At 43.3% G+C, this 26,928-nt stretch overlaps 1 protein-coding gene across 1 annotated transcript; it reads right to left on the reverse strand.

The window, feature by feature from the left end:
* Positions 1-2,986: 2,986 nt before the first annotated feature.
* Positions 2,987-17,692, reverse strand: LOC124118774 (ceramide kinase-like). Its single transcript, XM_048399779.1, has 12 exons — positions 17,237-17,692; positions 14,745-14,966; positions 10,446-10,568; positions 10,209-10,272; positions 9,658-9,800; positions 7,897-7,971; positions 7,564-7,710; positions 6,293-6,380; positions 5,900-5,922; positions 5,458-5,642; positions 5,008-5,171; positions 2,987-4,272 (listed from the first exon to the last, which is right to left on the reverse strand). Exons 1-12 carry the CDS (start codon positions 17,376-17,378, stop codon positions 4,197-4,199), a joined length of 1,452 nt encoding a protein of 483 aa, XP_048255736.1. The 5' UTR covers positions 17,379-17,692; the 3' UTR covers positions 2,987-4,196.
* Between the last annotated feature and the right edge of the window lie 9,236 nt (positions 17,693-26,928).

A 26,928-nucleotide genomic window follows, 5' to 3' on the forward strand; every position in this document is an offset into this window, starting at 1 on the left:
GATTCGCGTGGCATTCGACTGCAGTGCTAAATTTGATGGTTGTGCACTTAATGATATGCTGATTCCTCTCAGATGATATTGCCTTCATGGCGGACTTTCCTAGGTTTCTGTTGTGACCTAACGGGGATTTGAACATTGAACAGGTGAACAAAATGACTGTACACACTTTTGGAACAGTATCATCTCCCACTTTTGGCCATAAAAGCTTCTGCAAGAAATGCAAAGTCAAAATATGAGGCAAAAGTTGGCGAAACCAGAGAAAGGAACGTTTTATGTAGACGACTGCCCCAAGTCTTTTGAAAACAACCAAGTAGTTGTTGAGCTGATAACTGATTTGCAATCTGCAAGCAAGATTCAATCTTACCAAATTTATTAGTAACAGCAAATCTGTTTTGGCATCCATTTCCTCAGAACATTGCTCCAAACAAGTCGATATCGTGCTCATAATAGATGATTCACTTCCCAGAAGCACTTGGTCTATGGGTCGTGTGACCGGAACTGAGCCTGATAAAAGTGGATATGTCAGGAGTGTCATATTGAAAACCAAAGACTCTGAACTGCGATGACCCATTCACAAATTCGTTTTGCTCCTTCCCTCAAACAATTAATTAAAATGTGTTTGATGTCCTGTTAATAACATTGTCATCCTGCATTTTTGTAGATTTGGTTTATGTTGTTAAACACACTGTGAGTGAGTGAGTGAATATGGTTTTACGCCGCTTTTAGCAATATTCCAGCAATATCACGGCGGGGGACACTAGAAATGGGCTTCACACATTGTACCCATGTCGGGAATCGAACCCGGGTCTTCGGCGTGACGAGCGAACGCTTTAACCACTAGGCTACCCGACCGCCCCACACTGTGAGTATGTTCAAGAGGCCGAGTGTGTAGATGCAAGATTTCCTAATATATTTTTCAAAGTATGAACTGTTTGAAATGAAATTGTATGAAAACAAATATACATTATTACAATTGGTTTGAACTATTATCCATGGTGGTCCAATGATTAAGAGACTTTGTTATCAATCCTATGTTCTAAAGTTCAATTTACACAATTTCCTCATGTGTGAAGCCACCAAAGTCCTGTCTACCAACAACAACTGGCGACAAAGAAAACTACAAGAAGCTATTGATCATGACATCAGGAGAGCCATGAACCGTGACCAGGGAACCTATCTTCCTTGTGCTTGGAATTTATTGGTTTTATCTTTGCCGGTGCCAATTATCTAGCTGGCTTCCATTTGCCCTTTGTTATTTCTTTTCTTTTACCTATCAACGCTATATACAAAGAAAAAGGTTAAGCACACCCTTATATATTTCATTATTATTTGATCCCAATATTTGTAACAGTCATGAAATATATTATAACTAGAAGAATTATTTTTTCTCGAGATGATGGAATCAGTCATGCCTGATGAAAGCTCACGTGCCATGCATGGTATGCCCGTGCAGCATGCTACCCTCGAGTATCTCTAAAAGCAGTATATCCAAACGTTAAAATTGCTTTCTTAAGCTCGGTTTTAAACAGTTATTCCATGACATTGTGTGACCATGGCACGAAGGCGATTATCAATCGCCACAAGATGGCAAATAATCGGCATGCATAACGCAGGAATGTCATGTAATGCCATTGGTCGGAGTTTGGAGGCACCGGAACACGGCCTACACCCCGAGGAACATTAAACCGACAGTTGCATACGACGGGGTCTCGGTAATGGTTTTGGGGTCTATTTCTCATGACTGCAGGTTGGATTTGGTGACCATAAGGGGCAACTTAACAGCGGCTCAGTTCATCCGGGACGTTTTGAGGCCAGTCGTCGTTCCTCATTTTGACAACCACCCTCTTACTACTCGACCTCAGTACATGGATGACAATGCCAGACCTCATCGTGCAATAACGACTCAGATGATCCCAGATCTGAACCCCCTTGAACATGTTAGGGATATTCTGGGGCGGAGATCCTCCTGTACAAGATTTACGCCAATTGGAAGCAGCATTGCATCAGGCGTGGTTGTTGTTGACCCAACCCGTCACCAACTCGTCCGAAAGCCATGGTTTTTGCTATAAACTGTATATTTCTAACGTCAAACGTCACTCAAATAACCCGTTGATGCGAGTATTAGGTTTGTGTTCTTGCGTCCACAGTTGTACTAGATTCAGTTTTCCCAACATATAAAACAAATTGATAAAGACTGGTCTGGACTCATTATCTGGCTGAGTAGATCTGATAATGGGATGCTATCAGCCAAACAACTATTTGTATATGACGACTGCGGCCCTGTTCTCTCACAACGACACAAGACCGTGAAAGAAGAGTTTATTGGCATAAACCGTGAAAGAAGAGTTTATTGGCATAAACCGTGAAAGAAGAGTTTATTGGCATAAACCGAGACATCGAGGGGTATGATGACTATACATTTATATGTTTCGTCTATGAACATTTTACTTAAAGGGGAAGTGTACACGCAAAAGTTACTTTCTTTCGTTTTCTGAACAAAGCGAAATTTTAGAATTAGTTAGTATCTGTGTTTGAAAATATACACTAATTTTTTCACGGTGAAAGTAGGAAGCTCACAATAGTGTGAAAATGATATGCCGTTATGAGGCCTTCGTTTTTCGAGCTAAACAGGCCTGAGTTATCCCCCTTAGATTATGACGTAATTGGTGCCAATTCAACTGGGTCCCTGTCTATTCTCAACGCAAAAGATATCAAGTACCAGTTTGCGGTAAAACAACATGGCCTACGACACACTCCGGCGCAGTGGTGACTCAGCATAACACTATGCTAGCTGGCATCTGAGACGCAAGAATTACACACCTGTACCTACACCACGTGAAGCGGCTCTAACAATGCATGATGACGTCATAATGTTTATCAATTGGCACCAATGACGTCATATTGCAAGGGGCATAAGCCATGGTGTTTTTGTTATGGAAATAGAACACTTGGTAAATGTGAAAAATATAAATAGCTTTAATGCGGAAATTATGTTGATTAATTGTGATATTTTTATATTTTTGTCTATGACACTTCTAGGTTAACACTTTTAATGTGGAAAAAGTACATGAAAAATAGGTTCATTTCCGTGTGAACTTGCCCTTTAACATCACACAAACATGTGCACATAAATATAGAGATCAAAGTACAACCAAATGTCATACTTTAGAATTACAAGTATAAGAAAAACATTTGTGCAAATTCTGAGGACCGATGATTGTTACAATGTGTAAAAAAATATAATTTTGTATCACTGATATAACAAATGCCTATGAACCATTACTTCATATACCACTGCAGATCCCACAGCTCCGTGAAATTATTCTTAGTTTCAAGCTGACAAAACATTTAGATACAATGTTACGAGTGCAAAAAGCGACCCAACAAACATGAAAATATGTATTTTCTTTAGGTGACAATAATATTCCAAAATATCACCCGTACATGAAATACAGCATCGAAAAAACAAAAACATTAACATTAACCAATTAACTTATCCTCAAACGGACGAACCGACATAGAGATATCACTATCACAACCAACTCGTTGTACCAGACAGATACCAGCAGCACTGCAACTCGTTTTTCCAGAAATAGAGAAATCAGAAGCACTGTCGGCTAGCTGTATCTTATTTGCCCTGCATTTCGTCAACTGTCAGTTATTTCATATTTAATCCCATTTTGTGATTGATATAAACATATTTATTTCCATAAAGAGGAGGGATCTGCAAACAAGCAAATTATACTTATCTGAATTTTGTGATGGTTTTGTACCTACAAGTAGAATCTGTCAATCTGTTAAAATTATCAATGACATTTTCAGGTAAGTTGTATTCTGGCGCAGTACAGATTTCAGTCGTTTTCAGTGACTGAATTTAGCTATTGACTGTAACATATATTCTTGACGTGTTCCACCGTGACTCCGCCCGTTACCACGTCACCCGTACCATCAGCTTTCAATCCAGCTTCTGTCCCATCACTGCTACTTCCGTGGGTGGACTATAAAATAGTTTCCAGGTGTTGGGTTGATGTCTGAAAAGAAACAGGTTCATGATGTAAGCTTGGTAAGCAGTATTGTGGCGCAGTACAGATTTCAGTCGTTTTCAGTGACTGAATTTAGCTATTGACTGTAACATATATTCTTGACGTGTTCCACCGTGACTCCGCCCGTTACCACGTCACCCGTACCATCAGCTTTCAATCCAGCTTCTGTCCCATCACTGCTACTTCCGTGGGTGGACTATAAAATAGTTTCCAGGTGTTGGGTTGATGTCTGAAAAGAAACAGGTTCATGATGTAAGCTTGGTCCCCCCCCCCCCCCCCCCCCCCCCCCGTCCCATGTGTAGCAACTCGTACGATGTATATACTCACGGTAGTATATGCAGTCTACACGAACATCCCTGACTGGCTAGCACACACATGCCGAGGTATTTCGCATTGTACTCACCTGACCCTATTGTATTGCTTCTGAATACATTGAAACAGAAAAGTGTGGGTTGTGTTACGATCTCTACAAAATTCAATTTGTCTAAATACACCAGTTACCTTTACAAATACTCTCCAAATCCGTCAATTATGTGAACAAAAGTCCACGAATATTTCTAGTCCTGGTCATGCGGCCTTTGACCTGGTTGTTAGAACTGGCTAGTTACCGAACGTGAGCTTTCGACAATCAAGGACTGTCTACTTCATCATAATGTATGATTGTCAGGAAACCAGGTCAACAGATCTACATGGCCACGTGATCGTTGGTCTATTTAGTATTGACTGGATATCAGACTTGAAAGTTTTAACCTCTTTCCATAAATCAAATTTAGCAAAAATTAATACAATTGTTCTCGCTTGGAAACAAAAACATGAAGACGGTAACGCGTCCATTATAACTATAGCGATTATTTTATCGGATATGTCTCTCATCTGAGATGTTTCCGATATGTCACCGCTAGTATAGGTCACACTATCTGCAGAATATCTAAAGACAATATGACGACGTTGAAGTTAAACACACCTGACATGCAGCTCCAGGGAGTCGAGACTTCTGATCTCGCCATCAAGAAGGATGAGGTGTACCACGTCCTCGCCATCACCGGATGTGCCGCCATTGTTATCTGTATCTGCGACCTTCAGCTTATAAGACGTCACGTCGTACATCTTGATAAAGTCTTGAAGATACTGAAAATTCGACAGCAGTTTAAAAAATATATACAAGCAGATCAAATCTGGTGTGCTAGGTAATCTACTAGTTTTACAGACCATGTCATGCAGATGATCAGGTATATTGGGTTAACGTTCAGAATTTGGGCGGTCTCAGTGTCTTTCAGACCATTCACTATTTTTGGGTGTAGTGGAAATAAGCTAGCAAAAAGATCGTTACTTTCTGTAGCGACTGATTTACAAGACCATTTACTTTAAATATGGCATGTGGATGACGACATCCTCATCAAGAGCCTGTTCTTACACTGTCTTTGCGCATACTGTTGAGCTTCAATAGGAACTTCACAAACTGGAGGTTTCCAGACAAGATTTCCGTCACTAGCGTCATGCCGCCAGGATTGTACAGAGCCTTAGCCTCGTTATCGTTTGTATTCAAGCGAGACAGAACACAGTTTACATCTGTGAAGCGACCTTGAATCTGTACACAATCTGAAAAAGTAAATATTCACGAGGCTTCTCATTTCAATAATGACCTGCGATGTCAGACAGTGGAACACTCTAGCATATGCTTAAATGATTTATGCTTCAGGGTTATAACCATGGAAAATGCCTACTTTGGTCTTACAACGTAACACTTTTAACAAACCACTAAGTGGAGTACTAAGAATCAACCTACAATGGAAGGTATATTCACATGTATGTGTCTTGTATTGTTACCAGTGGGGTATGTATGTATATATACCTACCTTTGCAGGTTCTTGCCGCCTCACTGAAAGTATACGCGAGAATATCATCATTGTATACTGTCCTACATTAACACCCATAGCAGAGCAGATAGGTAACACAATCTGATCAAGCCGTCAACCAAAAGGCTGCTACTGACATAGCCAAACGGTTGTAGTGAGTGAGTGAGTGAGTATACTTTTACGCCGCTTTTAGCAATATTCCAGCAATATCACGGCGGGGGACACTAGAAATGGGCTTCACACATTGTACCCATGTCGGGAATCGAACCCGGGTCTTCGGCGTGACGAGCGAACGCTTTAACCACTAGGCTACCCGACCGCCCCCCAAACGGTTGTAAGTTCAACCCATATTACATAAAGAAATTACGAAGCCAACATGTGTTAACGAAATACCTGGTATTACTTGTGCTGTCGTAGAGAACATATTCAATCTCTGCGTCAAACTCTCTCTTCTTTTTTAAAAAGCTGGTCAAAACACCAACTGAAAGAAAACCTCTGGTTTAACGGCTCGTATACTGTATAACATTCATCAAGTGGTTTTCACCATTTTTGCCATCCCAAAACAAGTGCAGATGAGCAGCACACTAGGTGTACCCGATATTGTCATAGCTTACATGATATTGTCAGTATACATCTGACCTATGGTCATAGCTTACATGATATTGTCAGTACACACCTGACCTGTGGTCATAGCTTACATGATATTGTCAGTATACACCTGACCTGTGGCCATAGCTTACATGATATTGTCAGTACACACCTGACCTGTGGTCATAGCTTACATGATATTGTCAGTATAGACCTGGCCTGTGGTCATAGCTTACATGATATTGTCAGTTTACACCTGACCTGTGGCCATAGCTTACATGATATTGTCAGTATACATCTGACCTGTGGCCATAGTTTACATGATATTGTCAGTACACACCTGACCTGTGGTCATAGCTTACATGATATTGTCAGTATACACCTGACCTGTGGCCATAGCTTACATGATATTGTCAGTACACACCTGACCTGTGGTCATAGCTTACATGATATTGTCAGTACACACCTGACCTGTGGTCATAGCTTACATGATATTGTCAGTATACACCTGGCCTGTGGTCATAGCTTACATGATATTGTCATTACACATCTGACCTGTGGTCATAGCTTACATGATATTGTCAGTACACACCTGGCCTGTGGCCATAGCTTACATGATATTGTCAGTACACACCTGGCCTGTGGCCATAGCTTACATGATATTGTCAGTACACACCTGGCCTGTGGCCATAGCTTACATGATATTGTCAGTACACACCTGACCTGTGGCCATAGCTTACATGATATTGTCAGTACACACCTGGCCTGTGGCCATAGCTTACATGATATTGTCAGTATACACCTGACCTGTGGCCATAGCTTACATGATATTGTCAGTACACACCTGACCTGTGGCCATAGCTTACATGATATTGTCAGTATACACCTTGCCTGTGGCCATAGCTTACATGATATTGTCAGTATACACCTGACCTGTGGCCATAGCTTACATGATATTGTCAGTATACACCTGACCTGTGGCCATAGCTTACATGATATTGTCAGTATACACCTGACCTGTGGCCATAGCTTACATGATATTGTCAGTACACACCTGACCTGTGGTCAGAGCTCACCTGGATATCGGAGGGTTTTCAACCACCGGGCTTGGTCAGCACCTTTGACGAAATGGCACCAGTAACCATAAGCAACCATGACCCCGGCAAGACCCACCAGGCGACCCTCCTCGTGGACACTGGCCAAATCTTTCCAAACAGTGCTGCCTATAACAGAAACAGCCTTTTGCAACCTTACTCGTTATTGACTAACGCAATGCTTTGGTGTGTGTGACCATTTACAATATATGCTATATACACTACGATATGTGTATGTCGTATTTATGTCACACGTTATAAGCTCACACAAAGTCCAATGGTAATTATACCATAACGGAAGCATCACGAACCCACCTTGTACAATGTGAAGGGCGACTGTTTCCACGTCAATAAAGTTGTACGTTCTTTTGCAGAGTTCATTTCCCGTTCCTGAAAGTTGAGTATGTAAAGATCACAAAGTGAAATACGATGCAGTAACAGGATTATTTGAACATCTGGTTCCAGCATTGGAACTACACCGTTTCTGTTTCCCTATGACCAGAGACCATATACCGTGGTAAGTGTACAGTCTCATATGAGGAAGTATACTGTTAGTGCACAGTCTCTACCCGACCTATGAGGAAGTCCTCTGTTAGTGCACAGTCTCTACATGATCTATGAGGAAGTCCTCTGTTAGTGCACAGTCTCTACCCGACCTATGAGGAAGTCCTCTGTTAGTGTACAGTCTCTACCCGACCTATGAGGAAGTCCTCTGTTAGTGTACAGTCTCTACCCGACCTATGAGGAAGTCCTCTGTTAGTGCACAGTCTCTACCCGACCTATGAGGAAGTCCTCTGTTAGTGTACAGTCTCTACCCGACCTATGAGGAAGTCCTCTGTTAGTGTACAGTCTCTACCCGACCTATGAGGAAGTCCTCTGTTAGTGCACAGTCTCTACATGATCTATGAGGAAGTCCTCTGTTAGTGTACAGTCTCATATGAGGAAGTATACTGTACTGTACTCTAACAGAGGACTTCCTCTTAGGTCGGGTAGAGACTGTGCACTAACAGAATACTTCCTCATATGAGACTGTACACTAACAGAGGACTTCCTCATAGGTCGGGTAGAGACTGTGCACTAACAGAGGACTTCCTCATAGGTCGGGTAGAGACTGTACACTAACAGAGGACTTCCTCATAGGTCGGGTGGAGACTGTGCACTAACAGAGGACTTCCTTATACTCAAGTCCTCTGTTAGTGTACAGTCTCTACACGACCTATGGGGAAGTCCTCTGTTAGTGTAAATCTCTACATGATCTATGGGGAAGTCCTCTGTTAGTGTACAGTCTCTACACGACCTGTGGGGAAGTCCTCTGTTAGTGTACAGTCTCTACATGACCTATGAGGAAGTCCTCTGTTAGTGTACAGTCTCTACACGACCTATGAGGAAGTCCTCTGTTAGTGTACAGTCTCTACATGATCTATGAGGAAGTCCTCTGTTAGTGTACAGTCTCTACACGATCTATGAGGAAGTCCTCTGTTAGTGTACAGTCTCTACACGATCTATGAGGAAGTCCTCTATTAGTGTACAGTCTCTACACGACCTATGAGGAAGTCCTCTGTTAGTGCACAGTCTCTACCCGACCTATGAGGAAGTCCTCTGTTAGTGCACAGTCTCTACATGATCTATGGGGAAGTCCTCTGTTAGTGTACAGTCTCTACACGACCTATGGGGAAGTCCTCTGTTAGTGTACAGTCTCTACCCGACCTATGAGGATGTCCTCTGTTTGTGTACAGTCTTTACACGACCTTGTGGGAAGTCCTCTGTTAGTGCACAGTCTCTACATGATCTATGGGGAAGTCCTCTATTAGTGTACAGTCTCTACACGACCTATGAGGAAGTCCTCTGTTAGTGCACAGTCTCTACACGACCTATGAGGAAGTCCTCTGTTAGTGCACAGTCTCTACATGATCTATGGGGAAGTCCTCTGTTAGTGTACAGTCTCTACACGACCTATGGGGAAGTCCTCTGTTAGTGTACAGTCTCTACACGACCTATGAGGAAGTCCTCTGTTAGTGTACAGTCTCTACATGATCTATGAGGAAGTCCTCTGTTATTGCACTAGTTCTGTTGTACCTGTCGGCAGTATCCCGATGGGTATCTGAAGTGGGGAGAGTTTGGCGGCGTGATTGTTCACGTCCGTGTCGCCCACCTGCACCCTGGGAACCAGCGTGTTGATAATCTCAGAAAAGGAACCATCACCTCCCGCAACGATGATGCTACACAAGGAGACGATAAGCAGACGTTACTCAAGGGAAGAAAGAATATATCGTAGATTATTCATGTATCACAGCACAATAATTTAACAAAGTTACCTGACACGACAAGAGGGCGGGGGTAGCCACGTGGTTAACACGTTGACTCGTCTCGCCTAAGACTCGAGTTCGATTCCCCAGATGGGTACGCCATTCCTGGTGTCGCTCGCTGGAATATTGCTACCAGTGATGTAAAACAATACTTACTCATTCAAGACTACAGTTGCGGAGAAACAATGACTTTAGAAATAAGGACCTGTTTTGCTGCTAAGACATGGTGACAACCTAACATCAAGTATTGGTCAGAAACAAAGTACTGACCTCGCCCAACGGTCAACTACCTCTGGAACTGAAGTGGTGGCAGAGACCTACCCGTTCACTTCGGAGAAGTCATACGTCAGACCAATCTCTTCAATGTGGCCCGCCCTCTGTGTTACTTAAAAAAGAAATTACAGACAAATACATTAACAAGACAATATTACAGACCAATACTAGTGTTGGCTTGTATAAAACAATTACACATGGTACGGATCAAACAAATGATAGAGAAAATATGATCTTTCTGAACGACATCACAATGAGCCAGTATGCACAAGACGCCTCTATTACCAATAACATCTGCCTGTATGTCCGCCAGTTCGAACAGCGGAGCAACCTTCGTTTCGTAAATATGGCGGCCTTGACATCTGCCCCCGATGGCGTTGATTATGACAAGAAGTCTCGTGGGACGATCTGCAACAAACGTTCAACTCTTTAACATGGTTGAGCAGATGGGTTGATATCGCCCATCTAACTGGTACAAAAAAATACTGATACTGGATACAAATCAAATATATTCGTGTACCATTTATACCTTGTCTGCAAAAGTACACTTGACATATTACTGCTCTTCAATTTCGTTCGATGATACTTTGAAGTTAACGTCTAAAATCACGTCGAAGAAGAGACTGAAACATTCAACTGAATCTGATAACAAGTACAAATCTGATGATTGTTTTTCTTGAAAGCATAGACAGACAGACAAACACAGACACACACACAGACAGACAGACAGACAGACAGACAGACAGACAGACAGATTTCCTACAAGTGATTAAGATACATTGATATCAGATATTACGGTATTCTACAATGTATATATAACAGGTGATATATTTTATGTACAGGCAGTTTCACATCGTTATCATGTAAGGTTACTGAGGAGGTTTTTCCACATTTTATCGGGTTTTACAAACAAGGAGCATTATATTTGTCCATAAGTTGTATTCAGTAGGCATAGTACTTTATGTAGAAAGGACAGAAAGGTATCGTCATCATCGTTCCAGATGCTAGAAAAAGTTGTCACATCTAGTAAATCAATCAGTTATAGACTAGAGAATATTTCTTTGTTGTTGAGTCTTTTTACAGAACATAGATACATGTTTGATTATATCTTTAGCAAATGTGACGCATAAACATTCATCGGATTGTATACTGTAGGTGTTAAGAGACCGTAAATATGGTAAATCATTGAAGTGTTACGGTTTTTCAGAGCTTCCTAACCATAGCCTGTGTACCTTAGGTGATCGTATAAGAGAGTATCGTATAAGGTTTCCTCTTGAGTGAAGCTCTGTATACAATATTTTACGGTCACAAACACTAATTTGTTTGTTGGGGAAAGAGAAGAGATAGTATAGGTGTTTATATCGTTATTGAGTTTAAACTTGTTTACTTGAGATAGCATGTGGTATACGAGTGACATTTTACATTTATCATCTTTTTCTTTAATTGTATCGAGTTGATACTGATACCCTAGTCCTGCACCATGACCGTGGAATATATTTATTTTATGAAAAAATAATAATCTAGAAATGCATACAAAAGCAAGTCTAGCCAGCTCAAGCTAGCTCTGAAATCAGCATAGGGAATTTTTTGTAATTTTTAGAGTCAAGAAGGATATTGTGTAATATAAGATTTCAGAGACTAAATGTTAGTCTACTGATACCCATATACGAACAGCATGGATGGGATTTAAATCACGAAACTATAGACCATGATTATAACTTATATTGACTAACATTCTGAATTTTTATCATATTAAATGGGTACGTTCTAAGATTTTCTTTGATGTGTTTAAAAGCAGTCCAGAATAAGCTGCATATTCCTTTTTAGGAAGTATTTTTGCACAAATGTAACATGTTGACTGACAGATTTGCGAATATTCCCATAGAGTAGAAGATGCACTTTTACTGGCATTATATTTCAAATGCCATCTATTAGCATATATGTATATATCATTAAGTAGACATTGCAGTCCGTCAGGTAAGCTGCTTAAAGAAGTATCGTGCCGGGTAGGATGCCGGGTGTATTACCCCATGGAAGACACAAGCCACGCCGTGAATCATCAAGTGAATACAACAAGTCATTGATATACAGAGTAAAAAGCCACGCCGATAAAACGCGAGCTTGACAAACACCTTGCTTAACATGAAACACACATAAGGTAAAAGCTCCAATGCTTACACATGGCTGCATTGAGGTATATAATGTGCGTAAAAGTCGCCATAATGTTCCATTATACCAAAATTACACAATTTGAAAAAAAACAACTGATAAGCCTAACCCTGTCTAAAGCTTTCTCGTTGTCGAGGAAAGCGCAATAAACTGGAGACTGTCTTTCGTTATAATAAGCTATGATTTCCATTTTAATACCTGTAACCAATGTCAGCTCTAGCTTGCTGGCTTTGACGTCCACCCACCTGTCAGCTCTAGCTTGCTGGCTATGACGTCCACCAACCTGTCAGCTCTATCTTGCTGTCTTTGACGTCCACCCACCTGACAGCTCTATCTTGCTGGCTATGACGTCCACCCACCTGTCAGCTCTAGCTTGCTGGCTATGACGTCCACCGACCTGTCAGCTCTATCTTGCTGTATTTGACGTCCACCCACCTGACAGCCCTATCTTGCTGGCTATGACGTCCACCCACCTGTCAGCTCTAGCTTGCTTGCTATGACGTCCACCAACCTGTCAGCTCTATCTTGCTGTCTATGACGTCCACCCACCTGTCAGCTCTAGCTTGCTGTCTATGACGTCCACCCACCTGCCAGCTCTAGCTTGCTGTCTTTGACGTCCAACCACCTGACAGCTCTATCTTGCTGGCTATGACGTCCACCCACCTGTCAACTCTAGCTTGCTGGCTATGACGTCCACCGACCTGTCAACTCTATCTTGCTGGCTATGACGTCCACCCACCTGACAGCTCTATCTTGCTGGCTATGACGTCCACCCACCTGTCAGCTCTAGCTTGCTTGCTATGACGTCCACCAACCTGTCAGCTCTATCTTGCTGTCTATGACGTCCACCCACCTGTCAGCTCTAGCTTGCTGGCTATGACGTCCACCCACCTGCCAGCTCTAGCTTGCTGGCTATGACGTCCACCCACCTGTCAGCTCTAGCTTGCTGGCTATGACGTCCACCCACCTGTCAGCTCTAGCTTACTGGCTATGACGTCCACCCACCTGTCAGCTCTATCTTGCTGGATATGACGTCCACCCACCTGTCAGCTCTTATCTGTCTGACTATGACGTCCACCCACCTGTCAGCTCTAGCTTGCTGGCTATGACGTCCAACGACCTGTCAGCTCTATCTTGCTGCCTATGACGTCCATCCACCTGTCAGCTCTAGCTTGCTGGCTATGACGTCCACCCACCTGTCAGCTCTATCTTGCTGGCTATGACGTCCACCCACCTGTCAGCTCTAGCTTGCTGGCTATGACGTCCACCCACCTGTCAACTCTATCTTGCTGGCTATGACGTCCACCCATCTGTCAGCTCTATCTTGCTGTCTATGACGTCCACCCACCTGTCAACTCTATCTTGCTGGCTATGACGTCCACCCACCTGTCAGCTCTAGCTTGATGGCTATGACGTCCACCCACCTGTCAGCTCTAGCTTGCTGGCTATGACGTCCACCCACCTGTCAACTCTATCTTGCTGTCTATGACGTCCACCCACCTGTCAGCTCTAGCTTGCTGTCTATGACGTCCACCCACCTGTCAGCCCTAGCTTGCTGGCTATGACGTCCACCAACCTGTCAGCTCTATCTTGCTGTCTATGACGTCCACCCACCTGTCAGCTCTAGCTCGCTGGCTATGACGCCCATCCACCTGTCAGCTCTAGCTTGCTGGCTTTGACGTCCACCCACCTGTCAGCTCCAGTTTGCTGGCTATGACGTCCACCCACCTGTCAGCTCTTATCTGTCTGGCTATGACGTCCACCCACCTGTCGAGCTCTATCTTGCTGGCTATGACGTCAACCCACCTGTCAGCTCTGTCTTGCTGTCTTTGACGTCCACCCACCTGACAGCTCTAGCTTGCTGTCTATGACGTCCACCCACCTGTCAGCTCTATCTTGCTGGCTATGACGTCCAACGACCTGTCAGCTCTAGCTTGCTGGCTATGACGTCCACCCACCTGTCAGCTCTAGCTTGCTGGCTATGACGTCCACCCACCTGTCAGCTCTATCTTGCTGGCTATGACGTCCACCCACCTGTCAACTCTATCTTGCTGTCTTTGACGTCCACCCACCTGTCAGCTCTAGCTTGCTGGTTATAACGTCCACCCACCTGTCAGCTCTAGCTTGCTGGCTATAACGTCCACCCGGCTGTCAGATCTAGCTTGCTGTCTATGACGTCCACCCACCTGTCAGCTCTAGCTTGCTGTTTATGACGTCCACCCACCTGTCAGCTCTAGCTTGCTGTCTATGACGTCCACCCACCTGTCAGCTCTAGCCTGCTGGCTATGACGTCCACCCACCTGTTAGCTCTAGCTTGCTGGCCATGACGTCCACCCACCTGTCAGCTCTAGCTTACTGGCTATGACGTCCACCCACCTGTCAGCTCTTATCTTTCTGGCCATGACGTCCACCCACCTGTCAGCTCTAGCTTGCTGGCTATGACGTCCACCCACTCCTGCATGGTGTGTTTCTTGCCCTCCATGGTCTTGTGGCGGTGGCGCCATGTTTTGTCCGGCTGTCGATGTACATAGTGGACGGTGAAGCACTCCAGTACTCTCAAGTCCTCTGTGTCCTTGCCCTTTGAAGATGTTTGTCCTCTGTGTACCGTGATGACGTCACGCCATGGTATAGTTAATTCTGTTCACAGGAAAATGAAACCTCAGAAGCGCATCGACAAGTACTTAACTTTGGAGGGCTGGTCAAAAAGTTCTAAGTCTGACTTTCAATTTTCAACTATGGGCAACAACAATGTGAACTAGTCAATGTAGTAAATTGGTAGTATTTGGTCTGTTGAGGCCGTTTGTATATTAGTGACAGCCAGTTGGTCGTGATAGGGGTCCAAATGGACACAGAAATGGAAAAGAACGAGTACCGAGCATTCATCAAGTTTTTGACTTTAGAGAAAAGTACTCCCCTAAATATTCATGACCGCATGTCACAACTGTGGGGCTAAGTGCCCTAGTTATTCCACTGTTAAACGTTGGGCAGCTATGTTTAAGGCTGGGAGAACAAGCTTGATGCTGACCCTAGGTCAATTTCCATCAATACAGATTCAAACAAAGAGATAGAAAAACTTATAGACTTATAGACGTATTACCATTTCTGGACTTGAGGAAGACACAGGTCTAAGCCAAGGATTCATTGAAACTATTATTCATGAACATTTACTGATGAATAAGAAACTTGCTCGTTGGGTTCCAAAGTTTCTAAATTCTGATCTAAAGGGAAAAGGAACTGACATCGCCAGAGGATATTTAGAGCTAATTAAGGGGGATTTCGTCAAATTTAAAAAGAGATAAGTAACGGTGATGAAACATGGATCTACCACTATGATCCCGATTTAAAACGTCAATCCATGGAATGGCACCATTCCACTTATCCGGTACCAAAAAAATCAAGGCTTCATTCTGGGATGCAAAGAGTGTGATCCTTGTCACAAGACGACCATCGGTACCAACTATGCTGATTTGCTTCATCGCCTCAGAGATTCTATCAAAGAAAAGCGTCGAAGAATGCTGACTGCTGGAGTTCTACTACTTCATGACTTCTTCTCACACCTCTCGACTTGCAATGGCTGCTGTGCGACAATGTAGGTTCAAATAGCTTCCTCATCCTCCATACTCGTCAAACCTGGCACCAAGTGATTTCCCCCTGTTTCCTAAACTGAAAGAACACCTTCGTGGAAAAGCTCTATGACGGCAAAGCTGTCGTCAATGGGTTTTTCAGGGTGGCTTCAGAAAACTTCTTCCTGACTGGAATTAAAAGGCTTCACTATCGATATGAAAAGTGTATTGAAGGGCAGGGAGATTATGTTTAAAACTAAAATTAAAAACACTTTCACAATTGTTGGTTCTGTTTGTTAGGCTTAGAGCGTTTTGACTAGCCCTCGTATACTCTGAAGTACACGGCGTTCTCTGGAGATTAGGCATGTACATGTCCCTGTCAGCTATTGTGACTATTGCGCTTCATTATTACCCCGGACAGTGGATCAGTGTGCATTCAATTGTCATTCTCAGCTACCTGGGGAGTATACAACCCAAGCTGCCTGTGAGGCGCTAGAAGATTAAGAGTCACATTACCATCTTATCCTACGAGGTACCCATTCACGGCTGGGTAAACAGAGGCACATATTGAACAAAGTCACTTGGCAAAGATACACCACATATGTGATTCAGTGTGAAGCAGGACCGAAGCCTAAGAAACTCTCGGGAGCCAAGCTGCCGAACATGTTCACCAATCCAAGAGCTCGCCAAAGACTCAACGTTACTTAACTTCGCCTGATTCGTGATTGTACGGTCTCCACGAGACCATGTGCAACCACATTATTAACACATTAACAGTACATATCTATACAGACAGAGGGCGATGTGAAAGTTACATTTGTTTCATGTGTTTGCATAACTGCAAACTGTAACTGCATGGTGGCCTCTGCACGAGGTCCATCTCATACACTTACACACAGATAAACTTCCTTGTATACTATACACCCTATATTCATTGATACTATACATCCTGTATTCATTGACATTGCCTGTGTGTTTGCGGACATCATAATGACCCGGCGTCTATTTTAGGCTTGACGTATTTGAGATCTACCTTCTCCGCATCTCCATGTACGACACATTGTCTGTTTAACGTTATGGTACATAAGGTAGGGTACAGTTTTTATTATATACAGGAAATACGGTAACAGATTCTCCGTGAGAAGAATGGTAATACGTTTCTCGGTCAACAGGTCTAAGGGGAGTAACTCTCACTAATGCTAGCAGCAGAATGTCCCACTGTCCCGAGTCCACTATTTGTCTGTGACCTGCACATATGCACACACACAAGGGCAGCCTGATACAACACACATTGGAACCGTAACCAGGACGAGGAAGGAGAGAGACACACGATCAATTATTCACCAGTGGTTCCTCTCCTCGCCTTTGTACACCAGCAGATGTTTCTGTTGTCCACCTGCAACCTCACCAGATCTCCGGCACACATGAAATCTCCCGCCAGGCAAGTCTCGTCAGCTTCATCACTGGGTTTCGAGCTGTCAGCCATTGCTCCCCTCGCTTCCGAATACCACTACACACGGCCCAGTTAGTCGTCAACACAAAGGGCCAATCTAGGCCACCGGACGAGCCCTCATGCTGTATTGTGATACACTCTGTTGTGTCACCGCTCAGTAGCCCGGCTGATTTTGAGAACCCACATCAGGATTTACAGTGTAGAGACAGCGAATAGTTCAGGATCACCCCTAATCACAGACACAATGGCTCAGTTCCACACAAGGCACAGGTTGAACACTGACAATAGGCTTTATACAGCGGAGCATCGTCTTTTAAATAACGACGCATGACTGTTTAACTGCACGGAGAATGTAGGTGTGCGGGGGAGGGGAAGGATGTGTAGGTATGTAGGGGTAATTAAGAAAGCAGTGTGTGGGGGAAGGTAAACATATAACTAGGGCAGTACGGTTTGGTAGACAACTTAGACTAACATAGTCTATGACATACAATAAAATTATTTCCTCTAAATATATTTCCCCTGATGCCGATTGCATAACAGAGCAGGCTAGACGTTCTTGATAAATGGAGATTGGTTTTAGTATCATAATATTCATCCATTATATTCCACGGTCATAGAGACTAAAGACCATTCTACGACCACTGTTTTCACAGCAATGATCACCGCAGTTTAGTTAATTGCATTTATTGTCAACAAGTATATCTTATATATATACATGTACATAGGCCTGCCTTTGGTAGGGAACAGTTTGACCAATCGCTGTTTCCATATAAATGTTTCGAACGTGAGTTGGTTCCCTCTACTGTGAGTTGTGTATACACATAGACTGTCCGGCGTATATATATTCCTGTCGCAAACAACACAGGTCACCTCCTAAAGGGTGTTGTTTGGGGTTTTAGTGATGGCAAAACATATACAATTACAGAGAACAGAGACTCCGGCTTTAAGCGTGCTCCTGGTACAACCCTGTCTGTACAGGGGAACTGTATAAACACTCCATGTGTAGCTGTACACAAACTCAACACGTACATATACACAATAGCTACGCGACGTAAACAACCCACCAGGCCTGGGATTGAACGCGTGGCAACAACTTGGGCATATACAAAGGCTGGCGGAATAGAGACTGCCTACAGCTTTGCGAAAGGTTAAAATAAATCTTAATATGCATGCGATACCGATAGATTGCAGTCTTTGTCTGGCATGCTAAGAGGTGATGGATACCAGAAACAGCGATGTCTCGGTGCGCATTCATCAAGTCATTAGTTAAACACAACAACACGATGTAAATGCCGCAGCGGGCACCTGCAAATAGATGAAACAGTACTCAGCTAAATTAAAGTAAAGCACCACGATCGAAACTATACTTTGTTAAGTAAGAACAGTAAGAGACTCATCAAGCAGTCTTTTTTTTTAACGTGAATTGAGTGTTGTATTAGTTTGGCGATCACGACGGCAGACGCCTTGAAAGAGCTTCGCACAATTATCAGTCAACCATCAATGTGGCACCTGGTTTTCCACAATTATTTTCCGTTATACACAGAATCACGCGATGAAAGATGGTGATTATCAAATAATAAACATTGACCTAACTAAAAATACCAGTTTTGAAATATTTCATGCCCGAATAAAAATATTTTCTTCATAGTTATCCTTTAATTTTGTGACCGTTGACAATACCGTGTAGTTTGGGTAGGAACTGTTGGTTTAACGTCGCACAACAATGACATGTTGTGTATCAAATATGCTTGCTGTATGGATGACCCAGGTTCGCCTAAATATCAAGGTCGGCGACTGTGCTTGTCGTAAAAGGCGACTAACGGGATCGGGTGGTCAGGCTCGCTGATTTGGTTGATGCATGTCATCGATCCCAATTGCGTGGATCGATGCTCATGATATCAATCACTGGTTTGTCTGGTCCAGACTCGATTATTTACAGACCGCCGTCATATAGCTGGAATATTGCTGAATGCAGCGTTAAACAACAAAACAACCAACCAACCAAATATCAAGTCCGATGTTGAGGGAATATCTCAAAATAAAATACATTAAAATGGGTCATAAAGTAACAAGTTTTTTAATAACTTAGCATATAAACACTTCATATACTAGAATTGTTGATTAAAACACCTTCCCAGAAGTTGAAAACAGGGACGCTAAAATAAGGTCTCTGTTGAAAATCAGACGGTACATTACATCAGATGGAATTCGAAAGAAAATCCGAGTTCAATGTCTGTGTCATCGTACTTTTTACTAATTAATCAATAACAAGATGCGGAATGACATTTCTTACGAATACCCACCTATCAAAACTGTCTAGCTTTTTTCCTTCTTCTTAGGTTTTGGGATGGCCCCCTTTGGTTCGTCATCTGCAGGTTCCAAACGCATAGCAGGGGAGATAATTCGGAATAAAGTCCATCGAAATATGCCAGTTGCATGCAATGTTAGCTTTGTGAAAAAACGAAGAGATATCAATGGTGTTTCGAATGGTCACTTTACAAATAATATCACGGGCAACCTTTGACAACACATCTCCACGTTACTCGAGACTCGCCGCCGATACTGTTGGTATAACCAGAGATGTATGATGACCTAGGGCTATGCATGCAGCAAGCATGTTTGACACACATCATGTCACCGTGAGACGTTAAATCTGTTCCCCCACCACAGGATCATGTCAGCGGTCACAAAGTTACATGATAACAATGAAGAAACTATTTGTATTCGGATAGGAAACTTTACAAAACAGGTAGTTTTAGTTAGATCAAGGATTATTATTCGATAATAACCAACTATCGTCGCGTGATTGTGGATTTAATGGAAAATAATTGTGAAAAACCGGATGCCTTAATGCTTGGTTGACGGACTATATGCCAGGTCTGTGGGGTGTCCCATGCTTTAATCACAACTGTCCCAGCCACGCGCAGGCGGTATAGGGTGAATCCTGTGCAGTATTCTAGCTATCTCACCTCGGCATGTCGACAATCAAGTCTTGGGCTTACCAAAGAAGTGGTTGAAAGCATAACCAATAATCAGTCCCTCACTCACTCACGCTGAAAGCGTGTCGGCACGGTACCCCAGCTACGTTTCTATATACAGAAATGTACCCTAGCCAAACTGAGAACACAGAAAGGTACTTAGGGATGAGCCCATTCCGCGCTGCGTAGTGCGCCTAACGGTGCTCTGAACATGGAAGGTTTATTTCAGTTTCTAGATCGGAACTGTCATGCTGTTCTATGATATGCTTTCCAGCATGCTATATAAGAAGAACATCACACACAGTGGCTTACGTACGTGGGTACCTTAATATCCCACGATGCACAGCATTATCCAGAATACACTCATAATCAGGCGGGCCGAAACCACAACATGAACCGGTTTCGGTTTTCGGGTGGAGGAATATGGACCAGTCCGCCATTTAGGGTACCGGGTACTGTTCTCTATTCTGATTTTGGCGAGGGTACATTTCTGAGTGAGGAAACGTACCTTTGGTACATATCTGTAGTACCCATGCCGACAACGATGGGTCTTACGACAAGCATGGTATCAGCTCTGGTTGCCATCACTTATATATATATATATACTCATCTTGCAACCTTAAGAGCCACTAGTAGTTTTCATAAACCGACATGACTAGCATGTGTGCGGTGATATTTCTGTTGGCTGAGATTGACGTCTAACGAGTTCATTTTGTGTAGAGACCTACAGCAGAGATTTACGCGTCTCGCGCATTTGGTCTCCAGCAATAGGTGCATATCTGAAAGCAGTCGTTGAGTAGTGACAACCATGTCTCTGTAACATGTCCATCAGTGCATCTAGTAGTGTGCTCCACTTTAGTTTGCTCTTGTCCTATTAAGAAGACAAATTCACACCACTCGACCACTAGAGCAGTAGGTGTGTTGGAGGTGGGGCCTCCCCAACCTCAAGTGGGTAGCTATTTTAACATTGATAATAGAGACATGGACAGGTTGTATAACAAGCCCAGTAGATCAGCTTACCTGCCACAAAACATCGTCCACCCTCAGGTTCTGCCTTGAACAGAGAATTTGGTAATCAACATGGTTGGACTGCACGGCATTGACATATACTACGTATTGCAATGTTGTTTTCTGTGTTCCGGAGTACTGAATAAGAAAATATAACAAGTTTTGTTATTATTTGTATCGATTTACCTAGAATCTACACAATCGTCATATATGATGATTCCTTTCGAATTTGATAGACAAAACGGTAAAAACGCGGAAGTGATTCGTCTCTCACGCTGCTATCTCTACCCTGTATCCATGACTACAAAATGGCGGCGACTGACCACGCTGACTTTGACATCGTAATAGTTACGTCGGTATGTATAAAAAAAAGATCCTCATCTTTCACCAGTGTCAATCACTGTAAAACTCTTGAGCTCCTATTTTATCTCAATTTGCATCGCAATACAGATACTTGTATTGGAACATATTGCAATACAAATGGTTGCCAATACATCAGTCAAATGTAAGGGGTCGAAAACTGGTGGTGAGACCACCTCTGTTTGCGCAGAATCATACACATCGTCGCCAGTTTGTTGGCGACTGTGTCGACGGGAATTCCAATTAGATGCAGAGATTTCATCCCAGGTCATCCCAGGGCATTGCAACCTTTTCCACTTAAAACGCATACTGACCATGATATTTTCAATGCAGGATAATACCACTGGCCCTTAATGTTTAAAGTATATGGAATTTCCATGCTTCTTGTGCTGCTGTGGAGGTCACACAAGCCGACTGAACTACGAACACAGCGGTATAATGGTTCTTTAAATGTCGAGAATGTATTTCCAGAACTGCGCTTGGATGTCTGCACTTCATGTATGTGCCTGTTAGGAGCCCTTATCGCCATGCCCCTCTCCTGGGAACCAAATATGCCAGAATCTAAATCTAAAACTTGACATTTAACTGAAATTCCCGGTCTGGCGGCCAGGCCTGGCGTATGCGATGTTTACAGAGAAGCACATAAACAAGCATTGCCGCACGTATACAGCGAATTCCACTATGCATAACAGTTTACTAAAAAATCAAACTTTTGCAGAGCTCCAGCAATAACCAAAATCATCTTCACAATACATTTTATAATTGTAGTTTTCATAAATATCTTAAATATAATTTGAAGATAAACTGACGTCTTAAAGAAAGTACACATCCTGACTTTGCCTTTATCAATAAAATAAGACAAAAGTTAACGTTTTCCACTTATATCAGATGTGTATTAATACCCGATCTTTTAGAGTTGTCTCCCCAGATGGTGTTCGGTGGAGGATCTGTCACGGGAGCATAGGTCAATGTTGTGTCTGTTAGAGATGTTATTTTCGCGGTTTGTGGCCTGGGGGTGTTCTGAATGACCCCCTTTTGTGTTTGTTGTAACTTGCTACAAGACTTCCTCCATGTACCTCTGGGCTGTCAGAGTGTCACTCTATGGTGACAAAAGAGGTCTTCTGTTCTCTACAAATACATGGCTCCCCAAACCATGATTACTAGTGCTGGCGTGGCGATGTTTGGGTGCATGCTCGGATATGTCGTTCGCCTCATCTCTACCATCTCGACGATTCATACTGCCGGACTCCCCGCGACATGGTCGGGGACTAAGGTGGGCCTCCTACATGGCGCAGCAGACGATCTCATCCCAGTGTGTCTGCTGTCGTGGTGACATAGTGATGTTGACGGCGCGATCGTCAAAAACCTTGTCACATGACTGGAGTAAGCGCAGGTACTGGTCTTGCCATGGAATGGTTCACTACTTCTTAGACGACCAGCAGTCTTATTATGGTCCACCTTGAACAGTCATAGATTATGGCTAAGTGGGCGTCATACAGCGCCGCTGACAATCTTGACATTTTCCTGTTGTGATTGTTTGGATTCTGAACGCTAACAAACTTAACCGGCTGACCTTTATACTGATCATGCATTACATGCACGTGAAATTACAGAAAGTCATGATTATAAACAAAATTCACACAGAACGCAGGGAAACATTCTTTGTACTGTTCTGGGGACACAAACACGATGGTTGCGTTTGGTTCGTCTCTTTGACATAAATTTTCCAAATACTTATGTACATATTTTGGAAATAATCAGGTGTGTACATTCTTTTTCACTTCAGTGTATGGATTTTTGAAAGCATTATTATGACTATTTCCCTTATATACCACATACAGTGGAGGAAGTAGTGTTCCTTTACCTCCGTACATTGAATTCAATTGAGCCAGTTGTGTTCCTTTACTTCCACAGTGCAGATTATCAAGCAGCTCTGGTCACCTATGCAAGTGTAGCGTGGCTTCCACAATGCAGATTATCAAGTAACTCTGGTCACCTATGCAAGTGTAGCGTGGCTTCCACAATGCAGATTATCAAGCAGCTCTGGTCACCTATGCAAGTGTAGCGTGGCTTCCACAATGCAGATTATCAAGCAGCTCTGGTCACCTATGCAAGTGTAGCGTGGCTTCCACAATGCAGATTATCAAGTAACTCTGGTAGCTTATGCATGTGTAGCGTGGCTTCCACAATGCAGATTATCAAGCAGCTCTGGTAGCTTATGCATGTGTAGCGTGGCTTCCACAATGCAGATTATCAAGCAGCTCTGGTCACCTATACAAGTGTAGCGTGGCTTCCACAATGCAGATTATCAAGCAGCTCTGGTCACCTATGCAAGTGTAGCGTGGCTTCCACAGTGCAGATTATCAAGTAGCTATGGTCGCCCATGCAAGTGTAGCGTGGCTTCCACAGTGCAGATTATCAAGTAGCTCCGGTCACCTATGCAAGTGTAGCGTGGCTTCCTCAGTGCAGATTATCAAGTAGCTATGGTCGCCAATGCAAGTGTAGCGTGGCTTCCACAGTGCCGATTATCAAGTAGCTATGGTCGCCCATGCAAGTGTAGCGTGGCTTCCACAGTGCAGATTATCAAGTAGCTCCGGTCGCATATGCAAGTGTAGCGTGGCTTCCACAGTGCAGATTATCAAGTAACTTTGGTCACCAATGCAAGTGTAGCGTGCAGATTATCAAGTAGCTCTGGTCACCTATGCAAGTGTTGCCCCAGCCAGCATGTTTACAGCCGGCTTACACGGTGCAGCTCCCTGTTTGTCCCCGTCTACTTTCATTAGAATTACACAGCTTCCACGATGCTGATAAATACAGTACTAGTCCGCAATATTTTTTGCAATTCTAGATTTCATTTCAGTAAAATTTAAGTAAATCTTAAAAATATTTTCATTTCAGGCACTACACATGTTAGTCTGCTCCTAAGCATGATCTGTTTGGAACAGCTCGACTCAGACACAGATGATCGACACACGTCAAGTCCAGCCAAACATCAGCTGTAGACACAGATGATCGACACACGTCAAGTCAAGCCAACCATCAGCTGTAAGACACAGATGATCAACACACGTCAAGTCAAGCCAAACATCAGCTGTAGACACAGATGATCGACACACGTCATGTCCAGCCAAACATCAGCTGTGGACACAGATGATCGACACACGTCATGTCCAGCCAAACATCAGCTGTAGACACAGGTGATCGACACACGACAAGTCAAGCCAAACATCAGCTGTAGACACAGATGATCGACACACGTCACGTCAAGCCAAGCATCAGCTGTAGACACAGATGATCGCCACACGTCATGTCCAGCCAAACATCAGCTGTAGACACAGATGATCGACACACGTCATGTCCAGCCAAACATCAGCTGTAGACACAGATGATCGACACACGTCATATCCAGCCAAACATCAGCTGTAGACACAGGTGATCGACACACGTCAAGTCAAGCCAAACATCAGCTGTTGACACAGATGATCGACACACGTCATGTCCAGCCAAACATCAGCTGTAGACACAAATGATCGACACACGTCAAGTCAAGCCAAGCATCAGCTGTAGACACAGATGATCGACACACGTCATGTCAAGCCAAACATCAGCTGTAGACACAGATGATCGACACACGTCATGTCAAGCCAAACATCAGCTGTAGACACAGATGATCGACACACGTCAAGTCAAGCCAAGCATCAGCTGTGGACACAGATGATCGACACACGTCAGGTCCAGCCACACATCAGCTGTGGACACAGGTGATCGACACACGTCATGTCCAGCCAAACGTCAGCTGTAGACACAGATGATCGACACACGTCATGTCCAGCCAAACATCTACCGTTGTGGACGGAACAGACAACAGACACGCAGGGCCGTTTTCAAACATTTATATCACCAATTACGATATGTCACATACATCATGCACACGAATCAGACATATTCTACCGTACCTCAGTAATTGCGAGAACTAACAATACGTCGACTGTTCACTTAGTGGTTCCGGAGACACTCACAATTTTATATATATATATATATATATATATATATATATATATATATATATATATATATATATATATATATATATATCATACAATATATTACCATACACGTCACTGCACATATATCTTCAGGGTAAAACAACTGATTTGCGTATGTACAGAAATACACAAGACAGCTCCTAACTTTCCATAGTCTAACCATTGTATTACATGGCAATGTCTTAATAACAGATGTGAATCTTCAAGAAAGAGCGTTTTCGATTGGCAAAAGTTAAGTTAATAGTCAAAGGTCAGTTTCCAGGTGACAATGACAACTATTAATAGAACATCCAGACGATGCTGATAAATACAGTACTAATCTGCAATTTTTTTTGCAATTCAAGATTTCATCAGTTTCAGACCTTGTGATCCTTTACATTATATGTGAAAGATAATTTTTTTTTAAGTAAATCTTAAAAATATTTTCATTTCAGGCACTACACATGTTAGTCTGCTCCTAAGCATGATCTGTTTGGAACAGCTCGACTCAGACACAGATGATCGACACACGTCAAGTCAAGTCAAACATCAGCTGTAGACACAGGTGATCGACACACGTCAAGTCAAGCCAAACATCAGCTGTAGACACAGGTGATCGACACACGTCAAGTCAAGCCACACATCAGCTGTAGACACAGATGATCGACACACGTCAAGTCAAGCCAAACATCAGCTGTAGACACAGATGATCGACACACGTCAAGTCAAGCGAAACATCAGCTGTAGACACAGATGATCGACACACGTCAAGTCAAGCCAAACATCAGCTGTAGACACAAATGATCGACACACGTCATGTCCAGTCACACATCAGCTGTTGACACAGACGATCGACACACGTCATGTCCAGTCACGTATCAGCTGTAGACACAGATGATCGACACACGTCAAGTCAAGCCAAACATTAGCTGTAGACACAGATGATCGACACACGTCAAGTCAAGCCAAGCATCAGCTGTTGACACAGATGATCGACACACGTTATGTCCAGCCAAACATCAGCTGTAGACACAGGTGATCGACACACGTTTTGTCCAGCCAACACATCAGCTGTGGACACAGATGATCGACACACGTCAGGTCCAGCCACACATCAGCTGTGGACACAGATGATCGACACACGTCATGTCCAGCCAAACATCTACCGTTGTGGACGGAACAGACAACAGACACGCAGGGCCGTTTTCAAAC

This window comes from Haliotis rufescens, unplaced genomic scaffold (assembly GCF_023055435.1).
Source record: "Haliotis rufescens isolate VD_foot unplaced genomic scaffold, xgHalRufe1.0.p SCAF_2, whole genome shotgun sequence".
Classification (NCBI taxonomy): Eukaryota; Metazoa; Mollusca; class Gastropoda; order Lepetellida; family Haliotidae; genus Haliotis; species Haliotis rufescens.

What these genes read in the sequence shown, in the direction of transcription:
- LOC124118774 (XM_048399779.1), bottom strand. Translation starts at nt 17,378, where the DNA reads ATGGCTGACAGCTCGAAACCCAGTGATGAAGCTGACGAGACTTGCCTG. An exon ending in GGCGGCAAGAACCTGCAAAG is followed by an intron (nt 5,643 to 5,899) that starts GTAGGTATATAT and finishes TTACTTTTTCAG; the next exon opens with ATTGTGTACAGATTCAAGGT. An exon ending in TCCCTGGAGCTGCATGTCAG is followed by an intron (nt 4,273 to 5,007) that starts GTGTGTTTAACT and finishes GTTTCTTTTCAG; the next exon opens with ACATCAACCCAACACCTGGA.